At 45.0% G+C, this 26,871-nt stretch overlaps 1 protein-coding gene across 1 annotated transcript in view; it reads left to right on the top strand.

Moving 5' to 3' along the window:
• Positions 1-26,871, top strand: part of Adamts17 (ADAM metallopeptidase with thrombospondin type 1 motif 17) — a 307,289-nt gene that overhangs the window by 186,046 nt on the left and 94,372 nt on the right. Inside the window, exons 12-13 of the mRNA XM_027408107.2 lie at positions 538-683; positions 20,161-20,327. Of these exons, the coding sequence (XP_027263908.1) occupies positions 538-683; positions 20,161-20,327 (313 nt within the window). The remainder of the gene's footprint in view (positions 1-537; positions 684-20,160; positions 20,328-26,871) is intronic.

The following is a 26,871-nucleotide window of genomic DNA, read 5'->3' as shown; positions in this document are numbered from 1 at the left end:
ATCTGTTTTAGAGACTGGCTTTCTTTATTCTCAGAAAGAACCAACGAACTATCCCACCACCATCACCACCAATCTGACTGGCTGGCTGGCTTCCCATTTGTGGTGCTGCTCCTGTCTCGGTGGCTTCCCATGTGCTGGGTTTAGAAGCATGACCACACCTGGCTTTGTCATTTCTAAGAACTAAATGCAACCCTGAAGCCCTGGCCTCAGATCCTGTAAACATTGTCTTCTGGAGAGAAATACACATGCATTATTCATCGTTTACACACCCTCGTTCTGTTCTCATGCCACGTGGATCAGTCCTCTTCCTGAGAATTTAGAAAATCTCTGTAGAGCACATTTCCTGGATAAAGTTGTGGCACGCTCCAAACACCAGGGACATCACCAGGCACCCAGCTGACCAAGTGTTAGCAAACGTGCACACCCTAAAATACTCCACTTCCAGGGAAACTTCAAAATGCATTTTGACACCAAGAGGGAATCAGTCCTTTGGGGCACACGTGGCTTTGCTGAGTGTGGCCCTTTTGTGTGTTTCAGTGGTGCCGGGCTGGGGAGTGCGTGAGCAAGACACCCATCCCAGAACATGTGGACGGGGACTGGAGTCCATGGGGCACCTGGAGCATGTGCAGCCGAACATGTGGGACAGGAGCACGATTTCGGCAGAGGAAATGTGACAACCCCCCGTAAGTTTCCCCTCACACCTCACTACAAGGGGCATCCCATCCTTCGGTTCTTTCCCTCTAATGCCAGGAACTGTATTATAAAGGGAAACAGGATAGAGTAGGGTCAAATTTGAGGGCCTTGAGTATGGTGTGTCATTTTTAACTTCGCTGGAGCTTTCTCTGAGCATGGGGACACAATAGAGTCCCAGGGCAAGTTGGCTTCATTATTCCTTGCTTGGCTGTGGTATAAAGACTCCCTGGGACAGACAGATGACAATCTGTCTAGCTTCCATCATGGTCTACTTAGTTGAGGGTCATTCTCAGAAAGCCTGGAGACCTTCAAAAAGTAGAGGCTGGCCTTCAACTCTCTGCTCCAAGATTTGGGAGCAGGTTGAGCATCTGTCTGGGACTATCTATGGATTCAGTGTGTGATCAGCTAAACTGTTTTCACTTCTTTTCCTTCTAAATCTACTTGACAGAGGAAAAAAACCTGATGTGTTTTTCTAAATTCCTTTTTATGGACTATGATACACCAAAACCCTTCCTGTTCACCCCAGGACATTTGCTCTGAAAAACTCAAGGGGAAATTTTTATGCTCCATTATAATAATTGCATCCCCACAGATTTTCTCCTTCTCTGAGCTTTCCCAGTTTTAAACATTCCCTTTGACCATCTGCTTTCTCTCTGGAATGTCCTCAGTCAGATTCCATCTGTTTGGAGAGTGAGCAAATGATAAATTGTGTCTAAACATGAAATGATTTTCCACAGCAAAGTCATGATGATGAGTAATTAGCAGATACCTCTTGTTTGTAAAAACTCCCTTTGCTCAGGATGCATAGTTAAATCATGGGGGTGGGCCACGAAGTTGATGCCTTAACTATCCAAGTGATGCCAACCAAGGCTAGAAACCCTCTTCATAAGGAGAGCTGACATCCATAATTTAGTGAGTGGCTGTCTGTTATGATAAATCCACCACCCGCTTGAGTTCTGCTCGCTCTGTTAGGACCCCAAATAATACACAGAGACTTCTATTAGGTACAAATGCTGCTTGGCCAATGACTAGGATTCTCATCTGTTACCTCAGTCTTAATTATCATAAATCTATATATTTTATAAGACTTATCTTATTTAGGATGCCTTTCCATTGGCATCCTCATCCTGGGATCACATGGTGACTCTGGAGGAAGAGACAAGGGGAAAGGAACCACTTCCTGCTTGTCCTTGCTTAAATATGAGTCTCTCTGCTATGTCACTTCCTGCCTGGATGACCACTTCTTTACTACATTTCCCAGAATCCTCCTTGACTCCTAGTCCCATCTAACTTGCTGCCTTATTGGCCAAACAGTACTTTATTCAACATACACAGAAGTACATTCCCCATCAGCTGTCAAACAGTATTTTTCAATTGATCTGTAACAAATGGCATTGTGCAAAATTTCTTTTTTCAATTTAGATGCAGCTGAGCGTCTGGCACACAGTAGGTATTTAACCTGTTAGGAATGACTTTCTTAACTGAAAGCCTGGATGACATCTTACTAGTGAGGGAGATGATTAAAAACTTTCAGCTGAGTGGTGAGAAATGATTGGAGGGTGGGCTATTTTTTTTTAACATGGCTCAGTTGAAAATAATGCCTTGGGCTCCCAAAGGAGAGGTGTGGGTTTGGATTCATAGAGCTGAGGTTTGGGCCCCAGCTGTCATGGTCATTGGCCTTTGACCTCAAGGAAGACTCTCTGGTTCCCTAGGCCTTAGTTTCCCCTATTAGAGGCCACTGGCATGTAAGAGGAGGAAGAGCCAAATGTGAAAATTGGCACAGACCTATCTTCAAGTCCAATCATGCTCCGAACCCTATAGCACCTGGCAGCTTTTACTGTCCCACCTGCTAGAAATTGTAAAAATGTGTGGGGATGCTGATAAAGCTTTCAGCATTTCATATGTGGTCCTTATCATCATTAACACTAGCAGAATGGCCAGGAAGGAGCTACCTGCCTTGTCCTTCTACCTCATAGAGCTGTATTACAGCTCAGCACATGGAGGGAAGGGCTTGTATGACTGTGGAAGGCTGTCATAGTTGCTCCATGTTTAGAGCTCATGGATACTGGCCTTCTTCAACTTATCACGAATGTCAATTCATATAAAGTGGTACCCTGTGAACATCACACAGGGCCTCTAAATGTTCACCTTCCCCTCCGTCCTGACATGCTGGGAAGCTTGGTTGTATTTAGGTGACTGCTCACCTCAAACGGTGTTCCCAGTGCTGGGAAAAATGGATGAGGTACTATTTTAAGAGAGCAGTGTTGTCCTTTGTCTTGCAATGGTATCGGCTAAGATCCCCTGCAGGAGACAACCTGCAAAGGAGGCTTTCCAAAGCCATGTGGCTTCCTACCAGGGCTGGCTCCCTGTCATAAACCTAGCTGCATCTTGACCCATCGCTCTGAGATACCCAGAGGGCATTGTGCAAGATAATCTCCTTAAGACTCCCCTGTTCTTAGAATTGTGTGCTGTACCCTCTCTGGCTTGCCCTGCTGTATGTGGTGGGACTCTAGACCCATCCCTCCAGATCCAGTGGCCCCAGAAGATAAAGTGCTTATAAATGTTTTTCTTTCATTTATCATCATTATCAACCAGCACCCACCATGTCCCACTTGTTCCAAGACCCTCATCCCCAGCCCTGCCACCATCATGAATTTTATGTCTTGTTGGCCTGTCTGTGTTTTATCACTGAGAATTGGGAGAATTGAGAAGGCAGCCACACAGACAAGCTGCAGGCTTGTGGGTCTTTCCACATTGGTGTTAGACAAAGACTTCTTGCCCAGTCTCTGCTGGCCTGATGGCTGTTGGGAGATTGGGGATAAAGTATACCGGGAAGAAAAGGACACTGTTCATGTTCCTTCCAGGCTTGTCCAGGCCTGTGTTTCTTTTGTTGTTGTTTTGTTTTTTGTTTGTTTGTTGTTGTTTTGGTTTTTGTTTTTCAAATCAGGGTCTCTCTGTATAGCTTTGGAGTCTGTCCTGGAACTTGCTTTATAGAGCAGGCTGGCCTCCGGCTCACAGAGACCCTCCTGCCTCTGTCTCCCAAGTGCTGGGATTAAAGAATGTGCCACCACTAACAGATGCTTTTTCAACAGGATGCATTGAGTCTAACGAATGTTGGGCATGGGTTTACAGTGACAAGCAATGACAGATAAAACCCCGCCTACCTTCCCATGATGCCCATATTTCAACCTGGATCCCCTGTAAGCTATATTCTCCTCTACCCTCTCCATATATATTACCTCCATTACTGCCTTGCTCAAGGGCACAGACCATGCCCACGGTTACCCTTTTGTCTCACATACAGCCATTTATAACAAGTCTAGTGAACGGGACCCACAATTACCATGTATCAATTCCCTAAGGCATTGTGGAACACATGGGCTCTGTCAGTAATTAGCCAGGCAGTTCTGTGGGAGAAGCTTCCTTTTTATCCCCCACTGTGCAGATATAAAACTGAGTCACATAGCACTTAGATGACATGCCCAAGGTCATATAGGCAGGTAGTAACCAATTGCCATGGGGATTTCTCAAAAAAAAAAAAAAAAAGAAAGAAAGAAAAAACCCAGAAATTCAAAATCAAGGGTATCCACATGGTTGGTTCCTCCTTGAATGCCTGAAAGAGAATGTGTCTCTTGTATTTGTCCTAACTTCCAGTGGCTCTGGTGGCCTTTGTCCTCCCTGGCTTACAGACTGTCTACTTCCCCTTTCATGTGGTCTCTCTACCCTCTCTTCTCCTGAAAAGATTCTTACCATAAGATTTCAGGCCTTGTAGTCTGAGATATTCTCACCTGAGATCATGAAGTACATCTCCCACAACCCTTTCCCTTTTTCTGAATGAAGTCACATTCTCATGTTCCAGGCCGGCATATCTTAAGGGACCAGCATGGCCACCATCCCACCTTGAAGCAAGCATCTTGTCTACTCTTCAGCCACAGTGATCCAACACAGAGCCTTCTTCAGTACTCTCTCCTGGCCCTAACTTGCCTTTGTTGAGTCCCAGTGTAAACCTCTTATCCTCAGAGAAGCTCCTTCCCTAACCACCCTGTTCAAATTGGGGTGCAGCTTCACTCTGTCTGAGCACCCCCAGCATTGCTGTGTCTCTTGTGTCTCAACTTAGTTGATTTTGCTTTGTTCTTATTGCTTTGGAGCTTTCTGAAGGCCTAGGGCAGGCTCCACCTTCTCTTCCCTGCCTACAGCAGAGCAGTGGCTCAATAAAATATGCTGGGACATCCCCTTGCTTGTTTCTGAGGAGATGCAATCTTTCTGCCCTTCCCAGACCTCCATAACATATCCCTAATGTCTCCTTTCAGAAACACAAAAACTAATCAAAACCATCACGCCAAATAATACATCACCAATAAGCCCCCCTACCCATAATAGAGTCTTGAATGTTCTAAAAAGTCATGCAGTGTGGCCCACCCTTCCCCTGCAATGCTGTCACTCACAGCCAGAAATACAGGAATAAGCCTGAGCATGTCACCCCAGCCTTGCCTATTTCAACTCAGAACATGACCTGGTTTCGCTCTTGTAATATTGTCTGTTGGTCATCACTCTGATCATTCACTTTGACCATTCAGCTCCATTTCCTGTTGGGAATGGGAACAACTTACTCTGTCTTCTTGGGAAATGTTCTACAAGAGTCCATCCTACCTTCCTGGAGCCAACCCAGGTAAGGAGAAAAACATAGTCAGACTTTGGGCAGGTAGATTCAAAGAAGCCTTGGTGTTTCCTGAGGCAACTGGCTCAGCAATGCAGGCAGTTAGGGCTCGTAGAATAATAGGGCCTGATCTTGAACAATGCCTATGTGGTGACTGTTACAAAGCACAGCTGATCATGGCCTCTGAGCCAAGTTCTGACCACAACAACATACTCTCTGTCTCACTCCTTAAATCAGACAGCTTTCTGCCGTGATATTTCAAGAGGCTGGCCAGAGCTCACTGCTGTGTTCAGCTTGGAACCCTCCCATGAACCTCTCCCTATGGCTTTCTCTGCACATCCCTGGCCCCTTTCCCTCTATTCTGCAGCTGGTTTATTCACTGTCCAAAGATACTGTAAGAGAGTTCCCTATCACCCCACCCTGTTTTTCTGGTCCTGGTTTTTATAGCTATTGGTGTTTTTACTTCCCAGTATACACAGAGGGGGAGCCATCCCTATTTTGTTTTATTTGTTAATGTTTGTTTTCTTTTTAAAAATTTTTTATTTTATGTACATTGGTGTTTTGCCTGTATGTATATCTGTGTGAGGGTGTCAGATCCCCAGGAACTAGGGTTACACACAGCTGTGAGCTGCCATGTGATTGCTGGGAATTGAACCCAGATCCTCTGGAAGGAAGAACAGCCAGTGCTCTTAATCTCCACGTTTTATACCAGCTTCCTAAGTTTGTTCTTTCCTGCCATTCGTATTGTTGTTGGTCGGAGTTAGTGGAAAATTCACCACTATTTTGAATTCTGATACTGTGTGATGGGGGAATGCAGAGAGGAAGGCTCTCTTTGCACATGTGTAAAGAGCTGTCTCTGTTCCAGCACCTGCGGGATGGAGTGAAGAGCAGAGGTGAGGAGCTGCAGCATTGTCACCCTATTGCCACAACAAGGGTTGGGGGGAGCAGCTGGTTCCTCGGTGCTCAGTGGAGGGAAGGGTAGAGTTCTGTGACTATGCTTGGCTTTGCTTCCCCAGTGAGATCCCACCTGTGGGCTTTCAGTGTCAAAAACCTGGACTTTCTATGGGTTATTCATTTTTCAATGAGTTGTCTACTCATGAGTTACACTCAGGGCTTAGATACTTTCCAGAGAGAACCTCAACACTGGAATTGTTGATGCCCACAAGGTGCACCAGCTGGCGCCTTCTCTTCTAGCCTACATGGATTTGTATGTCCTGTCCTTCCCAAGCAAGAGCAGACCTGCCACTGTCTAATCTGCCAAATCTACCGTCTCCTTACCTCTTCTATCTGTGGTACTGTGACACCACGCCCTCAGGAGACCAGGAGGAGCTTCAGTGGTAGATGCCACTCACCTTTCAGTCCACACCTGTTTCCCCTCAAAACCTCACTTCCTTATTCTCTTTTTTGTTGTTGTTGTTGTTTGTTTTTTTAAACCTATTTATAAAAGTTAAACCTAGAGGAAATTAAAACTCCCTGCTGAGTATTGTTCAGTACCATCAGGCTCACACACATTGCAGCACCCATGCATGTGTGTGCCAGCACCCTGCAAGTGAAGGGACTGGCTTCCAGTGCTTGCATGCATGGCCATATGACAATTGGCTAGCTTTTCATAGTGTCTGCCCCATCTGTGCTGCTGTGAGCTGGTGGGTTTTTATTTGCTCCACCTCCTTGCTGATACAGGCTGCTGTTGGTCTTTTCCACCATGGCCATTCTGGTGGCCATGTCTCCTTGGGTGTGAGTCTCACTCACCAGTGGTGAAGCTGAGCATCTGTATACATCTCCCTTGGATGTTCTTTTCTTGTCTAGGGTCTATTCAAGGCATTTTACTTTATTTCTATCTACTTCAACTTTATCCATTTTTAGAAGTCCTGAGAGATGACTGTTTAGACATTGATGATTCATCATTTTACATGCATTTGTGTAGTCATATGTGTGCAGGTAAATGTGTGTTCATATGTGTGTGCAGGGGCATGTGTGTTCATACGTATGTAGGTGCATGCCTGTGGAGATCAGAGGTTGACATCCAGTAACTTCCTTGATTGCTCTCCACCTTATGTTTTGAGGCAGAGTCTCTCACTTAAATCCAGAACTCAACTAACTTCATTAGCCATCTTGCTCTGGGGCTCCTGTCTCTGCCTCCCAAGCGCTGGGATGACAAATGGGTTTCCATGGCTACCCAGCATTTGTGTAGATGCAGGTGATCCAAGCTCTGGTCCTTATGCTTGTATGGCAATAAGCCATCTACTCAGCCCCCCAAAAATGCATCCTTAAAAACCCTCATGCCCCAACCAACTATCTCTGTGCCAGGCCATCCTGTGACAATTGATGGGCAGTTCTGTGTTGTTTCTCATTGTCATCCCTAAATCTCACCATTAAGAAGTTGTCCCTCCCCCATTAGATCTTTGGTTTCTATAACTGAAGGACATGGTCAAGAACTTCTTTCGAATTTTTGCTCAAGACTCTTCTCTACTTTAGGGTAAGATTCCAACTTGATGGCACCTCCCTGTCACCGGGCCTTACAGAGCCATTGAGCCTATGCTGTAGAGCCCATAGGCCTGGTTCTTGTAGTTCTCTGGAGGAAATCTAATTAAAGGATGTGGACCCACTATCAGCTCTCAGGAGGGAATGCCTATTCTATTATGAGGTCTGTTATTTTTACTGTCCTCATTTTTGCCATGTCGTGCTGAGTTTTTGTTGTTTTAATCTTCCTGGCTGTGTTTTGCTTTTTTCCACCCTGAATAGCTTCAGAGGACCTCCAGGGTGAACAAGAGCCCCAGCCCTCTGCTTCACACCTACCCCATGTGGATCCAGCCTCTCCTCTCTGCCCTTGCTGACCCAGAAAAAACATCTCCCAGAGTCCTAGTCACTGCATCTATGACTCAGGCTTCATCCAGGCAACCCAGCATGGGACGTGTGGCAAAGCAGGGCTCACTTGTGTAATCCTCCATGGAACTTCTGTCAGGAAGCTGTGGAGTGATCAATCAGCAGTCAATAGGGCCAAGGTTTCTTTATTCGGACACACCAGCCAAGCGCAGGCCAAAGCATGCCAGGGCAGCAAGGCAGCCAGGCCACAGTGAGGAGGAGGGAGCAGGGAGATGGGCAAGAAGAAGGGACAGTCCACATGTCCACGGTTCATTAAGAAGCCTTCCTAGTCACCTTAGACTTCCCCTCACCACGCCTTTCAGGCGTGTTCCAGCACACCTGTCCAGGCTACTAGGAGGCAGGGCTACAGTGTCTCCCTACAGGAAGCTGTTTACAGACCTTCTGCCCAGCCACACCCTCCCCACAACCACTCTTTCCATCTTCCTATGCTGTGTGATTTTCTAATGGTTACAAAAATCACTATGCATACAGGAGGGTCCCTTCAATGTCTTGGTTATTCTAGTCTCTGTGGTTGCCACCCCTCTTATCTACTGGGATACCATAACCATGAGTAATACCAAACTCTCTATATGCCATCCTTCTTCCTACATCTAGGCCCATAAGGAGTTTAACTTTAAAATTCAGCACAGTAAGAGGTTAATAACCACAATAAACAAAATAATCACAACTATTTGTTATAATAATAAAGGCATTTAATACTTAAGAATAATATATTTCTGGCATTTCCCATTTTATAATTTTAGACCATGTTTGATTGTCCATAACTAAAACTACAGAAAGCAGACCTGTGAATTTGAGAAACCACTATATTGAAGAGCTGGCTATGAAGAATAGAGGGCTATGTGACCCTGCCACACAAGGTGAAGGGATTACTTGGTAGTGGACCATGTGGCTAGTTGATCAGTCTTCCTCTTTGCCCATGTTGGTCAAAATAATGATTCTAATTATTTTTAGTCAAATTTTTGAGCTCTGGGTCTTGCTTTTCTTTTCCCATCTATATGTGTGTATACATGTATGTGTGTTGTGTTGTGCATGTGTGGATGCTTATTTGCATGTGTGTGGCTGTGCATCCACTGTGTGCACATTGATGTAGAGACCAAGGTTGATAGCTCTTCCACTGTATTCACCACAGGGCTGACAGACGGCGGGGGGTGGGAGGGGTGGTCTTGTAGGTTGAACTCTTTAGGAATGCAGGGTGGGCATCAGAGGGGAGAAGTTGCATTGCAGACCAGGACAGGAATCTGCTGAAGGGTTCCTGTAGTTGAAGTTATCCCCTGGCATGTGGGAGGATGCTTCCTGAAGGCCCTAGGGCAGCATGCCTAGGGAAATGGGGAGGAAAGCCTGCTCTTCTTCAGTGTCTCTCTAGAAACTTGTATTAACAAAGCTGAGCATCAAGGCTGTTTTAACTGCAGACTCTTCTCATGCTATCCAGAGTAAGTATTCTTTCATCGGGATTTAAAAGATCCTCTCCTATGTTTCTTTTTTTTCCTTTAAGATTTTTCAATTTGAATTAGAAACAAGATTGTTTTACATGACAATCCCACTTCCCTTCTCCCTCCCGTCCTCCCCTATCACCCCCTCCCCCGACTAAAACCCTACCTATCACATATCCTTTCTGCTCCCCAGGGAGGGTGAGGCCTTCCATAGGTTGTCATCAGAGTCTATCATATCCTTTGGGATAGGGCCTAGGCCCACCCCCCCCACCCCCATGTGTCTTGGCTCAGGGAGTATTCCTCTATGTGGAATGGGCTCCCAGAGTCCACACCTATGCTAGGGATAAGTACTGAACTACTACAGGAGGTCCCATAGATTTCTGGGGTTTCCTCACTGAAACCCATGTTCCTAGGGTCTGGATCAATCCCATGCTGGTATCCCAGCTATCAGTCTAAGGAGCAAGAGTTCCCCAATGTTCAGGTCAGTTGTTTCTGTGCATTTCATCAGCCTGATCTGGACCCCTTTGCTCTTCACTTATCCTTCTCTGCATCCGGGTTCCAGTTCAGTTCGGTGATTAGCTGTGGGTGTCTGCTTCTACTTCCACCAGCTGCTGGATGAGGGCTATCAGGTGGCATATGAGTCAGTCATCAATCTCATTATCAGGGGAAGGCATTTAAGGTAGCCTCTCCTCTGTTATATATGCATACTACATATATTTCTAAATACAGCATACTTAGTCGGTATAATGTTGCTTGTACATGTATTTTCAAGCTGACCATTTGGTATTGGATAATCAATTGGTATACTCTTCCCTGGAGAAGACTATTTTCCCAGCATTCCTTCATTGCCTGGAGTTCTTTGTGTAGAGTTGAGACTTTACGGGCTTTTCCCTGTCCACGTTAGCATGTCTGTTGGTATCCTTATTCAGCTCACGTTCAGGCAGTCATGTTGGTAAGACTTTATTGGTGTAGCTTCTGACATTCCTAGAAGATACAATCTCACAACACATTCCCTGAACCTCTGCCTCTTACACTCTTTCTGCCTCCTCTTCCTCAGTGTTCCCTAAGCCTTAGGTGTATCCACTGAGATAGACTCTGCAATTCTGAATTTTCATTTTTGTGGTTTTCTGTAATGGTCTCCATCTACTTCAAAGAAAGTTTCCTAGATGAAGGGTGAGGACTACACTCATCTGTGGGTTAAGAACACATCTTCAGAATATATAGATTTTGCTAGTTTAATAAAGTGACCATTGTAGGTTCTCCTCCAAGATGCATGCCTTCACCAGCCCTGGGTAGTTGGCAAGGTTTCTAGTCCCAGACATGATTTCCCTCTTGTTGAGTGGATCTTAAGTCCACCTAGAGAGCTGTTGGTTACCACCAAGGTATGCAGCCACTACTGCACCCTTAGGCTTATTGTCTTCTGATGCAGGTCTAGTGGTAACAAGGTTTCTCAGTTTTTACCTGGAAATGTTTTTGCTTTTCTCTTCATCTTTGAAGGGATGTTTTGTTGATGCAGAATTCTTGATTAATAGTTTTGTTTTCTGCACATTTCAACTACATCAGCTTACCGTTTTGTCTACTAAGGTTTCCTATGGGAAATCTGAAGACAATCTTCTTAAAGATGTCACTTGTATGTGACCTGTCTTATTTTCTTGTTGCTTCCAAGATTCTCTTCATCTTTTCACAGTTTAGTTATAACGCATCCCAGTGTGGGTCCCTGTATGTTTGTCCCACTTGGTGTTTGCTGGGCTATTCATAGCTATGTATCTTTCTTCAAATTCCAGAAGTTTTCAGTCATTGTTTGTTCTGTTTGTTTCCTTACCCCTTTCTCCTCTCCTTCTGAAAATTATATAATGTGTACACTATATGATGTTCAATGGGTATTTTCTGTTCCCTTTGTCCAGTCTTTTTTTATTGTGCTTCTTATACTTAATTGTAGACAGGTTTTTCTTTGGGTGTCTAGCTCACAAAAAAAAAAAGACATGGAGATGTGTCATAAATTATGAAATCTCAGCCTTAGCTTAGGCTTGTTTCTAACTAGCTCTTATAATTTAAATAAACCCATATTTATTCATCTACATTCTTCCGTGTGCTGATTATCTCTTCTCTGTTTTACCCATCCTCCTTCCTCTGCATCTAGCTGGCAGTTCTTTATTCTTCCCAGTGTCCTTTCTGCCCCCCAAATCCTGCCTATCTATTAGCCATTCAGATTTTTATTAAACCAATCACATCTTTAGAGTGTACAAAAAGATTCCCAGCTTAATCATGTCAATCTCCCCATTGTGTTTATTTGTCAAAACAAGACACAAGATAGAGTCACCTGGAAGAGGAAACTTCAACTGAGGAGTTGTGTCTATCATACTGACCTTTGGGCATGTCTGTGGGGGAATTTTCTTTTTCTTTTCTTTTTTCTTTTTGCAGATTTTTTTATTTGAATTAGAAACAAGATTGTTTTACATGACAATCCCACTTCCCTCACCCTCTCCTCCTCCCCTACCACCACCCCCCAACTAAAACCCTACCTATCACATATCCTTTCTGCTCTCCAGGGGGTGAGGCCTTCCATAGGTTGTCATCAGAGTCTATCATATCCTTTGGGATAGGGCCTAGGCCCACCCCTGTGTGGCTCAGGGAGTATCCCTGTATGTGGAATGGGTTCTCAAAGTCCACACCTATGCTAGGGATAAGTACTGAACTACTACAGGAGGTCCCATAGATTTCCAAGGTTTCCTCACTGAAACCCATGTTCTTGGGGTCTGGATCAGTCCCATGCTGGTATCCCAGCTATCAGTCTGGGGACGAAGAGCTCTGTGGGGGCATTTTCTAGATTAAAGGTTGATTTTGGGAGGCCTAGCTCACTGTGGGTAATACCACCCCTGGGCAGGTGGTCCTGGGTTGTGTAAAAAAGCAAGCTGAGTAAGTCAGTAAGCAGCCTTCCTATTCCATCTATACCTTAGTTCCCACCTCAGGGCTCTGCCTTAAGATCCTGCCCTGATTTTTCCCTTAGTGATGGAGTGTGCCCTGTGAGATATAAAAACTCTCCCCCCTACCCCAGTTTTTCTTGGTCAGTGTGTTCTGTCACTGAACTCAGAAAAGTCTGTTCAAGTTTATAGTTCCTTTCTTCCATCTACTAAAATCTGCTCCGAACTCATCTGGTTATTGTGTTTTTCAGCTCTGAATATTGTTTTTGTTTCTTTGGAATAATTCTGTCTCCTCTTCATGCAGCCTACCCCTGCCTCTGTGTTTTCCTTTCACTCTTACGCATTTTGACGTCGGTTGTTCTAAAGCAGTTGTCATCATCATGTATGGGTCTGCTGATCTGTTTGGTTCTTTTGAATGGGATACACTTTTCTCTGTGCTGTGTGAGGATTTTGCTGAAAACTGGACATCTAAGTCTATAGTAGCTTCAGGTTGGCCCTCTTGAATGCCTTTGTTTTGTTTATGGCTGAATTGTGTCTCCAAGCCAGGTATCAATCTGAAGTAAAAGTGTAGGCTTTGCAGATCTTTCTGACCCTGTATCTTTTCCTGGCCATGCTTCATAGCTTTCTAATTCCTGGAGATGCAGTTGCTTTTAAATAACTTAATGCAGAAGTATCTGACCATTCATTCATTCATTCATTCATTCATTCATTCATTCACATATTTATTTATTCAGAGACAGGGTCTCTCCTATGTAGCCCTGACTATCCAGGAAATTGACTGGCATTTAGCAGGGGAAAATTGTGGTGAGGAGCAGGGAAGTAGATCTTTGAAAACTCCCTGGAAGCCATATCACCTGTCAGGGTCTTCAGCAACATCAGTTTGTGTCTATATCCCGGTGGCCAGAAGCAGCTGTCAGCACTTGAAACCTGAGGCTGGGTATCTGGCTTATAAATAAGGCTTTTCTTACACCCTGGATCCATCAGGGTCTTGACTATCTCTCATAGTGCTTGAGATGGAAGATGAATATTAGCTTCCACCCTGCTAAAGGATGAAGCAGACCAAAGTGAACTACAGCTTACCAGCCAGGAATCTACATACACTCCCACGTTTCAAAACAGTTACTGATGACAGTTTTAGCTGTCTGGATAGAGACGGATTCCTGCACCCTGGATGTAGGGAGATTGCTGCTGCTGCCCACTCTGACATCTCTCTCGCTCTCATTTCTCCTCCTCCTCCTCTCCTCACCCGCCCCCTGTCATTCTAAAGTAATCACTCATGATGTACTTAGTTCATGCTGATCTTCTGTTTATTGAGGTCCACCTCAAGCCTGATTAAAACTACACAACATAGCAGACCAACCAAGAGGATGAGAATTCCAGGTGGAAAGGGAGACAGGGTAGGAGTGGCCTCAATGACAGGTGTGGAATGAAATGGCAGGAGGCAGGGAGGTAGATGGGAGGCTGAAAGGAGGTTTGTTCTGGGAGAGGACAGAGCATGAACAATGGCGTGGAGAGAGGCAGCTCGTGCATGCCTGAGATGCAGTGAGCAGCTGCTTTCAGGGTTCAGCATCTAGGAGGTCTCTTACATCACCTGGTGCTTTTGAAGCCTCTATGAGAGCCTGCTAGGGGTGCCAAACACGGTTACATAGATCTTAAACAAGATCATGGTCTTCTCATTGTTTGCAAAGCTAAAAGTCTAAGATCAGGGGGTCAGCACAGTTGGTCCTTCTCTCCTAGCTTCTGGTGAACTGATGGCAATATCTGGTATCCCCTGGGGAGCAGAAGTTTTACCAAGATCTCTGCATCCCTTCTATCATAGTTTTCTGTGTGTGACTCTCTATATTTTTTAAAAAACTTTTTAATGCTTCATGTTTCATATATATTTAGTGTATGCTTGTGTGCGTGAGTGCATGTGCACATGTGTGAGGGTGCCAGTGCAGAGGATAACTTGCGGGAGTCAGTTCTCTTGCTTCTACCATGTGGGTTCTAGGAATCAAACACAGGTCATCAGGCTTAGCAGCAGTAACCTTTACCTGTACCCACTGTAGTAACCTCATCTTGATGAATCGCATCTGCAATGACCCCATTTCCCAATAAGGTTACCATTCTGGGGCATTGGGGCTGGGTAGAATTTTAACATACAAATGAAGGAGAGGGGCACATGGTTTCTCTTGGAACAGTTTGCCAGATGATGTGTGCTACATCATGCATCCCTTCTTGGCCCCCAGTCATGGGAACTTACCTATTACCTTGAAAGTGTCTCTCTCAATACCCCATGTGGCTGTTGGGGCCCAGTCCCTCTCTGTTTCTTCTATACTTGCTTTGTGATACAGAAATCCATTCTGTGCATACTTGGTACCTGACCCCTCAGTCCTTGGGGACATGGTGTGAGGTTGTTCTGTCAAAGTCACAATATGATCACTTCTCTGAGGTGTACTTGCCTGATGTTCTAGACAGAAAACAGAACATGAGGTCCATCTCTCAGTTACCATTGACACTTTAAAGCAATGACCATTTCTTCACTTGAACCTAACTCATGACCCCTTGAACGGCCATAGGTTTATATAATTTCCCAACCTTCTCTCCTCTAGGGTAAGGAACTATTTACTGTTTATGAAGCTGACAGGGACCTGCAAGGGGCATTCCTGCTTGTTGTTCATAAGACATCTTGCAAACTATGAGCAGTGGCCTCATTTGCTTCACCATGTTTTTATAAAGTTTTATTGCAACATATCTGCACCCATTACTTTACATGTTATCTGTGGCTGCTTCTGTACCAATAGTATTTGCCCCAGTAAACTGTGTGGCTAAAAACTGCTTGTTCTCTGGCCCTTCATTAAAAAGGTTTGTTGATCTCTGGGGTAGACTTTTATAAAGACCAATGCCACTCTCTCACTCTCTATTGTTACATCTTTCCTCTAAAACCATGCTCAGAGAGTACTAGGTGAACATGAGGAATGGAAGAGGAAGCCCTCCCATATTTGGTTTGTGAATACAAATTCAGGTAACAGGCATGTGAGTGTATAAATACCCACAGTGCACAGTTTTGTCTTTTATGCCGAATTTCAATACAAAGCAAGCCATCACACTGTATCACCATGACCTTGTTACCATGGAGATGTATGGAAGCCTTGAGCTTGTTACCATGGAGATGTATGGAAGCCTTGAGCTTGTTACCATGGAGATGTATGGAAGCCTTGAGCTTGTTACCATGGAGATGTATGGAAGCCTTGAGCTTATCTAGGTCAGAGTCTCTCAAGGACACTTTGGGGGCCTCTCAGACAAACTAAGCAAAGCCTCATTGTGGCCAGCACAGCCAGCATCCTGCCTGTTATTCTTTTGCTTAAAAAGAAGAAAAGAGAAATGCTGAGACATGAGACATATAAGTTTATTATAAGGCCCGACAGAATGGCGAGACTAAGAAGAGGAACAGGGTAATGGCTGACCGCCATGGTCAGTCGCCATAGACAGGCAGAGAGAGAGCATAGGTGGGAGACAGAGTAGAGAGAAAGGAAGCTGAGAGGAAACAGAGCAGGGAATCAGAGAGAGGAAACAGAGAGCGTAAATGGGCAGGGACCTGACTTTTAAAGGGGTCCTCTGCACCTGTGTGCAGACTTAGTTCCCATGGAACCTTGGGCTGACCAGGGTACTGCCTGTTCCACCAGGTAACAGGGGCAGGCCAGCATAATGCCTGAACCTTTCATTCCCACCTCTACTTATTATTTAAAAAGGTGGGGTGTTAGACATGGCAGGTTAAGGAATAAGGGCATCAAATTCTCAAGAATGCTTCCTGCTGATGTGGGGGGCATTGACCATCTTTGGGGGACCTGAGAAGGTTGGGGTGCTGCCACGTCCTGGGGTAGCTGGTTGTTTCATTGCAGTCCAGGCTGTATGGAACTCCCTGATGCCTCTTAGACCTGGCAAGATGTTGACAGAGCAGAGGACAAGGTTAAGTTTAGAAAAAAAATTTTCTTAGGTCCTGTCACTTGAGGGGAAGATTGTAAGATGAGGGAGGGGTTCCTGAGGAGTTCTAACATGAGGGAAGGGAGTCCTGGGACCAGGGAAAGATTGAATAACTGGAGTGAATCTGACCTGTTTGTTTGGATCCAATTCAGCTCCCTGGAACTTACAAGAATCCTTAGAGTTTGTGGAAACATAAGTATTAGACACATTAGCAGCTTGTTCATGTTAGAAGCAACTTGGCTAAAAGCATTATCATTTTAAAATAGACAGATTTTTTTAGGACAATGAAAAGCATCTTAATCTTGACCTTGTAGTTATGATCATATAGTGGTATTGTAGAACTGACTATAAACAGTAGCATGAGAAATAGAGAAATCAGGAACATATTTTATTCTTTTACACTTTTCTATCTTCACATAGATAAACCCTAAAATACCTGTTCCTGGAATCTGTTTTGCTTTAAGCTGGCAAGACTACCAGTCGTCAAAAGCATCAGAGTTCTTGAGAAGGATAAGATTTTACCTAAATCAATGATTAAAGAATAACAGAGACTTGCCAGCAGGCTGCATGGACAGCCATCCCCAAGTTCCTCCATTCATAGTAGTGGGCTGCAGGACACCTGCCTTCTTGCTGATAACTTGTGACCTGTGGATTACAGACTTTGGGAAGACTTGCCTACCGTTGGCCCAAGCAACACAAGGAAAGTCGATTCCATTGTCCTCTTGTCCAAGGTCTGGAATACTTTTGTAGCAGTTGAGGTGAAGGGCAGGGTTGCTCAGTGACCAGCCTTGTCACTGACTCGAGATGAAGCTTCTTCAGTGCCCATCAGTCTTCTCGGAGGAAATGGGGTGGGGTCAGCAGCTGGCCTATCTCTCTGTTATAAAAAGCTTTTTAACAAAACATTTTAAATGCCATATTCTCTAGATCTCTGAGCATTTGAGGGCTGTCTGCTTAGTATCTTAGCAGTTAAGTTTGCCTTTAGTTAGAGAAAAATCCCTTTTTGTAATAAAAGCTGTACCTTTGTAAACAGTTTATAGGATAGACTGAGTGGTATAAATATTTTGTTAATTTGAAATAGACCTTTATGATTTTAAATTTTTATCATCATTTAAAGATACATGAATTAAATTTAAGTTGTATAGACTTAGCTTATATTTTAAGTATAGTTAAATTAGACCTTTATGACTTTAAATGTTTACCATCATTTAAAAATATATAGCAATTTAGAAATATGAGATTTAACAGTTTAATTTAAGTTGCATATAGAGCTAGATAAATATAAAATTAAATTACAGGTACAGAGACAAGCAGGACTGGATAACAGTAAAGGGGAACCAGAATGTAATCTCTGATCCGTACATTGTAGCAAATGGACAGGAGATTTAAAAGGAGAGAGTAGATTTAAACAGAGGGCCTTGGAAAGGCACAGTATTTAGTAAACAAGCCATGAACAACAGAGCCAGTGAAAGAAGAAATCATAGACAAAAAATAAAATAAAATAAAAAGCAAAAAGATCTGGCAGAAATCAAAAATCCAGCAGACAGGTTTGTTGGCACAGGCCGCTGGAGCTGGGCATGCCTACAGGTAGGTCATATGACCAAAATGACGGGGACCGTAAGCCACTTTTGTCTGTTTACCTGCTTGTTGGATGAAACCAGAAAGGTTCCTCCATGCATTTCCCATGGGTGAGGCAAGTGGAAAACCGGCAAAAAGCTCCTCTACGGATGCACGTCTGCCCGTGGGAGTTGCCAGGGGCCTGGCCCCGAAGGGGACACAGCTGTCCCGAAACTGAAAAAAGGACCCAGCGGTCCAAACTGCCCATGCCTGACCCTCAGAAAATGCACCCAACAAGTGAAAGAAGAAATCATTGAACTGAGTGGGCAGGCCTAAGCTAGGTCACCTGGTTAGGATGGCACATGACCAAGATGGTGGCCTCCAGCTTAGCGCACATGGTCCAGATGGCGACCCCTGTAAGCACATTCTCAATTGCCAGAAAAGTTTCAAACCTCATTCATGTGGAAAAATGAAAACCAGCAAACAAACAAAAAACTCTCAGAGTGTCTCAAGCAGACATTGCCAACCAAGAAGAAACACAGTCAGAGATAGAGCAAACAGAACAATGAGGGACATTCCCAGGTGAAAGAAAGTTCCCACTGGGAGGCAGAACTCCGCTCATTTACCTATTCGCTGCCAGTAACCAAAAGATCCCGTAAAAAATGTATTTCCCATGGGCAAGGCCAAAAAATGGCACAGATTGTCCTGAAAAATGGACCCAGAGTGAACAGTGCTGGGTCTGCCCCATGGGAAAGGTTCTGGGTATCTTACCGGATTGCAGCGAATAGGCAGATCAGTGAGTTCCATAGATACTTGGTTGGAAAAGCGGCGAGTTGAGTTCCGGCATCTCAGGCTGCTGCAGGCAGGAGGAAGTGCCAGGAAAAGCCGAGATGAAGTGGGTTGTAAGGGTACCCTTGCCTTACCATGTGCCCGTCAGCGGGCCACGGGAGAAGGTGCAAGGACAGAGCCTTTCCACGTCCAGGCACCAAAAAAGTTGTTATTCTTTTGTTTAAAAAGAAGAAAAGAGAAATGCTGAGACATGAGACATATTGACTATAAGTTTATTATAAGGCCCGGCAGAATGGGGAGACTAAGAAGAGGAACAGGGGTAAATGGCTGACCGCCATGGACGGTCGCCATAGACAGCAGAGAGAGAGCATAGGTGGGAGACAGAGTAGAGAGAAAGGAAGCTGAGAGGAAACAGAGCGGGGAAACAGAGAGAGGAAACAGAGAGCATAAATGGGCAGGGACCTGATTTTTAAAGGGGTCCTCTGCACCTGCGTGCAGACTTAGTTCCCATGGAACCTTGGGCTGACCAGGGTACTGCCTGTTCCACCAGGTAACAGGGGCAGGCCAGCATAATGCCTGAACCTTTCACTGCCATTCTTGAGGTACCTTAGATGTGTGGACTCTGCCAGTGAACACAGCCCCTTCTCTAGAACTGCTTACTAGTCAGTCCAGTCAGTCTAGACATGATACCTTGGAAGTCAAGTCACAGGATTGACCTCATACTTTCCCTGATCAAGGTGGCAGAGCTGGGACTTAACTGGCCAACATCCAGAGACTGATTGTGTGGGAGTGAATTAATCACCCTGCTTATTAGAAAGTAAATAAAAACTATTTACTCCTTCCTCCTAAAACTTGGCAACTTCTAGAACATGTCAGAAGGGTTTTGTTTTGTTTTGTTTTTTAATGTCTTCATTTTAATGAAATTTGTATTTGTTCTGAAGTACCAAACTTTTCTTTGGGGCGTTCAAGGTTACATACTACAAAGTCTTCAATTCAGATGGAAGATATGATTTGTGGGTCTTGCCAAACTGATACTCATTGGATCCTGTTTGGGGATGACTGTCACTTACAGTCCTTTAATTCATTTTCTGTCAGCTCACTTGAGCATGCCTCTGGTATGAGATTGGGGTTACCCAGGTATTGTCTATAGGGGAGACCCAGTTGCTCTGAAAACCTTGCCTACCTTCCCTGGAGACAGTCCAGTCCCTCCTCCCAGCCTGCTGTTTCTACCATACCAGCTGGCTAACACAAATCTTCCTCCTTCTAGCCCTGGGCCTGGAGGCACACACTGCCAGGGTGCCAGCGTAGAACATGCCGCCTGTGAGAACCTGCCCTGCCCCAAGGGTGTGCCCAGCTTCCGGGACCAGCAGTGCCAAGCCCATGACCGACTGAGCAGCAAGAAGAGGGGCCTGTTGACAGCAGTGGTGGTTGATGGTAAAGGCCCTCCCTTACAATGTAACCTCCCTCTTCCTTTTCCCCAAGAACTGACCCACTTAGGGTATAACCCACTTAGGGTATAACCCACTTAGGGATGCTCATAACCCTCAAATCCCATTCAAGAGCACACCTATCCTCAGACCAAGTTAGCCATGGCCCTACTCCTGCAAATAGTAGAACTGAATCCTAACAACTTGAGATCTCCCCACACAGTCCATAAAGGCAGACAGTAGGCTAGATTCATTTGCAGCAGGGCAAGTGCGCCAGTATCTGTTTTCCATTGCTTTGTGTTCTGAGGTACCAAGAGCAGAATGATATGCTTTCATGTGCACCTTTTTGCTTTCCTGGGTTCACTTTGGGTTGGCTTTACTCTTTGCCTGTAGTACTTGGAAGATTTTGAGAACTGTGGACAGTCTATGAAAGAGGGTAACCAACACAGGTCACTTCCCAAGAACTTTCTTCCCCACCAGGAGGCTGTCTGCCAAAAAATGACACAGTATTTCCAGCACCAAGAAACAAGTTGAGGGAGGTTTTGGGCTATGTCTCCACAGAGTCTATGATATCTAGTCACTGTAGGTCACTAGTCCAGAGTGTTGGTAAGGACATGAAGACAGAATTTTCTGTTCTGCCTGGTCCCACAGCCATTGAGTCCCAAATAAACACACAGAGGCTTATATTAATTATAAATGGTTTAGCCAATGGCTCAGGCTTCTTATTGGCTAGCTCTCTCTTAATTATTAACCCATTTCTATTAATCTATGTATCTCCATGTAGTCTTAGCTTACTGGAGAATGCCTGAGCTCTTGCTTCCGCAGCAGCTACATGGTGTTTTCCCCTGGCAACTGCTCCCTGCCTTCCCTATTCTCAGAATTCTCCTACTCTGGTAGCCCCACCTATACTCCCTGCCTGGCTACTGCCAATCAGCATTTATTCACCAACCAATAAGAGAAACCTATATTCACAGCCTACAGAAGGACATCCCCCATCAAGGACACACTGAGGTCTAGTCAAGCGGGTTGGTGGGTTTTTTGTTTGTTTGTTTGTTTTTTCTGAAACTCCTTCTCTTTGAGAAACATGACTTTGTATTGTAATGCTGAAAATGTGGTCCCATTTACCAATCACACCCTAAAACAGGCACAAATTACCTCCATATTCATGGTCTCTTTGAGCATGCAAAAGAAGCTCCAGAGGATGAGAGGTGACAGGCTATGTGACATCTAAGCTCCTGAAGCTGACACAGTTGAGTATAACCCACTGGCTCTCCATACTCAGATACTCTGCCAGGAAGCACGAACTCACAGATACAATAAAGCTGCTGGGTCTGATTTCTGTAACCTCAAAATGGCTTACAGAATAATGAATTTTGGTACCATGTTGGTTTTCTTCCCTGTGAAATACCCACTCTGGCACATGCGATTACAAGTTCAAATGTTCCTGGCTGTTTTTGAAGAAACTGAGATATCCCTGGTAACAACAGCTACAGCTTCAGATGTGCAATCTGTGGTGCTCTCTCTCTCTCTCTCTCTCTCTCTCTCTCTCTCTCTCTCTCTCCTTCCTTCTTTCTTTTAATTAATTAATTTTATTTAATTATTTATTTCATTTTTCAAGGTAAGATTTCTCTGTGCAGCCCTGGCTATCTTGGAAATCCATCTGTAGACCAGGATGGCTTTGAATTACAGAGATCTGCCTGCCTCTGCCTCCCAAATGCTAAGATTAAAGGCATGTGCTCAGATCTGCATCTTTTAGCCCAACAAGCTGACCCCTCAGTTTTGAGCTGTCTTTTAAAATAGTGCATGGTGTTTTCAGTGGTACCTGATTAGTGGCGGGGGGAGGGGAGACTGCTAAAGTAATGGAAAGTTCATTTCCCAGACATTTTCCTTGTATTTAAAAAAGACACCACCTTTGGGGGCTGTGCTGCCCCTTAGCCAATGGAATTCAGGAGGAGCTCAGCTTTTTCACCCCCACCTTTTCCTAAAAAGAAAGAAGACATGAGACTTCCCTCTCCCAAATGAAAGGGTGCTGTTGGGAGTACCCTTACTTCTCCCTGTCTGGCCATTGATGTGGTGCATGTACAGCCTACAGGCTTCCACCTATCTCAGGAATATCCATACTCCTGATTAGGACAGAGACATTCCCAGAGAAAACTGCCATGGTCCAGGGCAGCAGCACACTCTGATGAAATCCACCCTGTTACCAAGCCTACATTGTCTCCAGAAAGCCAGTTAAAAATGGTTTGATGCCTCTTTCATCCTCTCTTCCTTTCCTAGAGCCAGAAGGCATTAGTGATGAGACAACACTCGAACCTTTTCCACTGCCACTCCGCTCTGTGTGGGGTTATTTGTTGCTTGATTGTTTCATTTTTAACCCCTTTGGAGTCATATATTTAGGGCAGAAGTCTCACTTAAACAATCCATCTTAAACTTTTTTCTATTTGCTGCTAACAACTTTTGAATAGCTGAGTGCTTTGGTTCCAGTAGCAGTCTCCCTTCATGGAGAGAGGCTCCTTGAGGACTTTGATGGGCCTAGAATGCATTTTCTCCCCGTTTGCCTCTTGTTCCATTCTGCCCACGTTAACAAATGAATGTGGGTGCTACATTTGATCTGGAAAGGCCAGCCATATTCGATACGGATAGCTTACAGACTGGTGGTGTTTAGCCTTTGAAGGAGAGACCGTGAGTTCAAGGCTTTGTGAAAGTAGTTTGACCCACTGTCCTCTGGGGTGAAATTGCCATGACTTCTTACGTATGTAGTTCCCTTTCCCTCGGTATAAACAGAAGCCGGCATTTTTTAAAGCATTTTAGAAGGGCAACAGTGACATAATAAATGGCTGATTCAGATGGCTGATGATAAGTGTTCCTCTGAAGCCCTGCTTTCTAAAAGGCACAATAATTCTAGCTGATCCATGAGAGCAGCAATCCCTGTGGTTGGGCTCTGGCTCCTCGTGGTCCCTTATAACCGCCCATTCACATCGCTGCTATCACTGCAGAATTCTTTGGCGAGTGACGCACAGTTCAGTAACGGGAAAGCAGTATTTGCTGTCCTCCCCCCCCCCCCCCCGCTTTCAAAAAAAATTCTTGCCAAGGTAGACTTTCCAAAGGACTCTGGACCACAAGTCCATCCCACCTCCAGAGCAAGACAAAGACTCTCCTTAGCAAAGACCCCAAAGAGGAAAAGCCTTCAGACAGAAGCCCTCTGGGGTGGCCTCTTGCCAGAGCAGACTGTTTCTGCTTTCCCTGTGGGATCCTGTCACAGTAGAAGCGTTCAAGGGTTCAGACCCATGTGACCAGGCCAACAGCAGGCTCCATGCCCGCTGAAGTGTTAGAAAGCCGTGTCTGGACAAAGTGGCCTTTTCCCAGCTCCTTCGCCTCTCACGGCCCCAGGCCCAGCCACCCCACCCCCATCTGAGGCAATAAGGAATGTGAGGGTCAGAGCTGTGACTCCTACTCAACCAAGCAGCCCGGAAATGGAAGCTGATTGAGACAAAGGTACAGGGTGTTCTCGAAGCACCCAACGAGAGTCTGGAACCAAGATTTCTAAAGATATTAGGGACTTCAGTGGCTTCCAGGACTTATCATTGGGAACCCTGCTCCTACTGTAGGCTGCCTTTCTCAAAATTTCTCCACATACAGCCAACCAGGGAGACCCACAACTCCTTTTAAGTAAATCTGTATCCCAGCTTTGAATCCTCTGAGGTCAGTGATGGCTCAGAATTCAGAGCCTTGAATGTTTGAACGACCATAATGGTTCAGCAGCCACATATTAACACCTCCGCTGGGACTCACGGGGGCACATGACAGCCTGCCAGGAGGCCCTAATAAGGCGGTTATTCACTCCTGTCAGGGAAGGCTAGTTTTGTAGCCAGATAGTTTGCCACACATACGAGAAAACACTCATTTTCAGAGCTTTTCATATTTCTGAATTACAATAAGATAGCCAAGCCTTCTCCATGGCTACCAGCCATGAGACATGGTCTCTCTATATCACAGAGTTCCAATGTTGAGTTATCAGGAAAAAGACTGGTCATTCTGACTGTGGCCACGTGGTGAGTGTTGTTCAGTTAAGTGAGACCGATCTATGGGGTGTGGCTTGTGAGGATAGACTCTGATTGGTCGGTTTATAATCAGGTGACACTCTATTGACCCAATCAGCAAAAACCTGGAACCTAGGGCCTGGTTATGAAGTTCTGGTGGTTAGCTTGTGGGAGAGAAGATTGAGCAGCCAAGACAGAAAACAAGACAGAGCTAGGATGAGGACTCAACTGGCCTCAACATTAGGTAGACTCTGCCTCAGCAAGACTTTGTAACTGAGTCTGAGAGAGAGCAGTATGTGAGCCACAATGTCCCATGGTCCGAGTGGAGCTCAGGAGGAATTCCAGACCTCTGTAAGTTGATGATTTGCTCTCAAGCCTCGGAGCCCATCTTGCTCTAGCTGTAGCTTCCTCTGAGAAGCCAGACAGAAGCTTCAGTCAGACTTCATCTCACTACACACCATCCTCCGCCAGAATTCCATGTAAGTACACACCATCGACGCGGGAGACATGTTCCAGGCTTCTTTCCTTGCTGTGTGTGGCTGTGCAACTTTAAAGATTTCCATCGCCTTCTATATTCCTAGGAAGCATAGTGGTGCATGCACGCCTTTAATCGCAGCATTCAGGAGGCAGAGGCAGGTGGATCTCTGCAAGGTCAAGACCAGCCTGGTCTACATAGTTCCTGGAAAGCCACAGCTACATAGTAAACAAACAACAATGGAACAATAAAATAAAAAACAACAACAGCAAAACAAACACTCTCTAACTGTGCTTGGAGCAGAAACGCACCACCTCATGTTAGTTAATGGGGTCTTTTTATCTTGGAGATTTAACTTCCCACTCATAGTAGCCTGGAGGGGACTCTTCAGAGAGTTATAATGAATTCTGAGCCCCTTTCTCATGATTAAAAAAAGACTATCCTCATTTCCTTTGGGAGAAATAACTATTCCTTGCTAGAAATAGGGACACCCTGCATTCTGAGCATAAGCCTCGAGGTGGGGGAGGGGGGGCGGGAGTGGACAGATGCATGGAGTTCTAGTCAGTGAAGAACCCTTTACCTCTGACCTCTGTTCTAGAGCCCTGGAGCCCTTGGCTGCCCGAGCCTGGAAGGGCAGCCTCTGCACACTGCAGAGTTAAGGGCAGGAAGAGCTCAGTAGAATGCCATGTCTAAGACCACAGCCAACGTCTGTCCATCCAAGTTACTTCCCCTGATTCAGAGATCTCTGTGTCTCTGAAATTTGCACCAAAGAACCAAAACAAATAACTTTTATCCCTTTCCATTCTGGAACTTTCCACAGACTCCAGCTTCCCTCAGAACGGCTTCTGCTGTTCACCCAAATACCACTTCCATTTCTGTTCAAACCAGAACATACATGTAGAAGCCAAAACCATAAATATTTATGGACATTGTGGTTTGTTTTCAGCAGTACCATTTTATCCCTTAGTATTCAGGGTCCCTGAGGGTTCGTCATTCAGAGTAAACAGCAATGGTCAAAAGAACACTAAGATGGAACTGGAGAAAATGTAGGTACTGTATGAGCACAGTGGAACAGTGACAACATACACTACACTCAATACTGGCAACACTACTTAGTGTGTGGTTTGGCATGTAGAAGATGGCAAATGCCTATAATTTTTCCTTATCACTTCGTCATCATTATCATTACTACTATCAAATGAATCACCTTAAACCTCATTTCCCCCAGGGTCACATCAACACATTAGTCCAAAGGGAATTAAGACCCACAGTTTCAAGCTGCTTCTTCACAATGAGACCTAGAAATGGTATAGAATGTGCCACTGGTATACAGGAGACACACTGTCCATTCAGACTGCAGAACTGTGCTGTACCCCTAAGGCTACAGGGAACCTCAAACCTGTGATAACCTCTCATTAATCCCATCTGATAAGCTTCTTAGAAGCTGGCCTCAGTCTCCGTTTCTGTCTCTGTCTCCATCTCTTTTCATAGTTCTTCTATCACTGACTACTTTCTTGGGTCATTTATTCTAAACAGGGATAGCCACTTCCAACTGCCTACCAGGAAGCAAGGCATTCCTTCTAGAACAGGCACTGCTCTTTGTGTGCTCACATTGGAATTGTGTCATGTGACCTGTCTCATGCAAGGGTTACTCCACACCAGTCCATCAGACCACAAAGGCCTCAAGAAGCATGTGTCACTCATTGCCTTTTTAGAACTTCCTATAGAGCGCTTGGGGTACAATGCTCCGGCCATGCTTGATAGCTTACTAGGAAAGACTAGACCTTTGTTAACTCTTCAAAGTCAATTTTTCACTTCCAACCTTATAGAACTGAGTTGAACCTGAGTCCCCGGAGGAGCTTTCTCATACTTTCCTGACAGAGCTGGTTGATCATGGGCTGTCATGCAATCATGCAAACCCTTGAGACTGAGTAAGACAGCATGTCTGCTAACAAGTCCTCTCCAATGGAATGTCAAGACCCTCCAATGCCACATCAGCTGCCAAACCCTCTGTCCCTTTCCCTTGCTTGTCAGAG

The sequence above is a fragment of the Cricetulus griseus genome, chromosome 3 (genome assembly GCF_003668045.3).
Source record: "Cricetulus griseus strain 17A/GY chromosome 3, alternate assembly CriGri-PICRH-1.0, whole genome shotgun sequence".
Lineage (NCBI taxonomy): Eukaryota > Metazoa > Chordata > Mammalia > Rodentia > Cricetidae > Cricetulus > Cricetulus griseus.
Note: the sequence above shows the minus strand (reverse complement) of the source record. Positions and strands in the feature narration are given on the sequence as shown.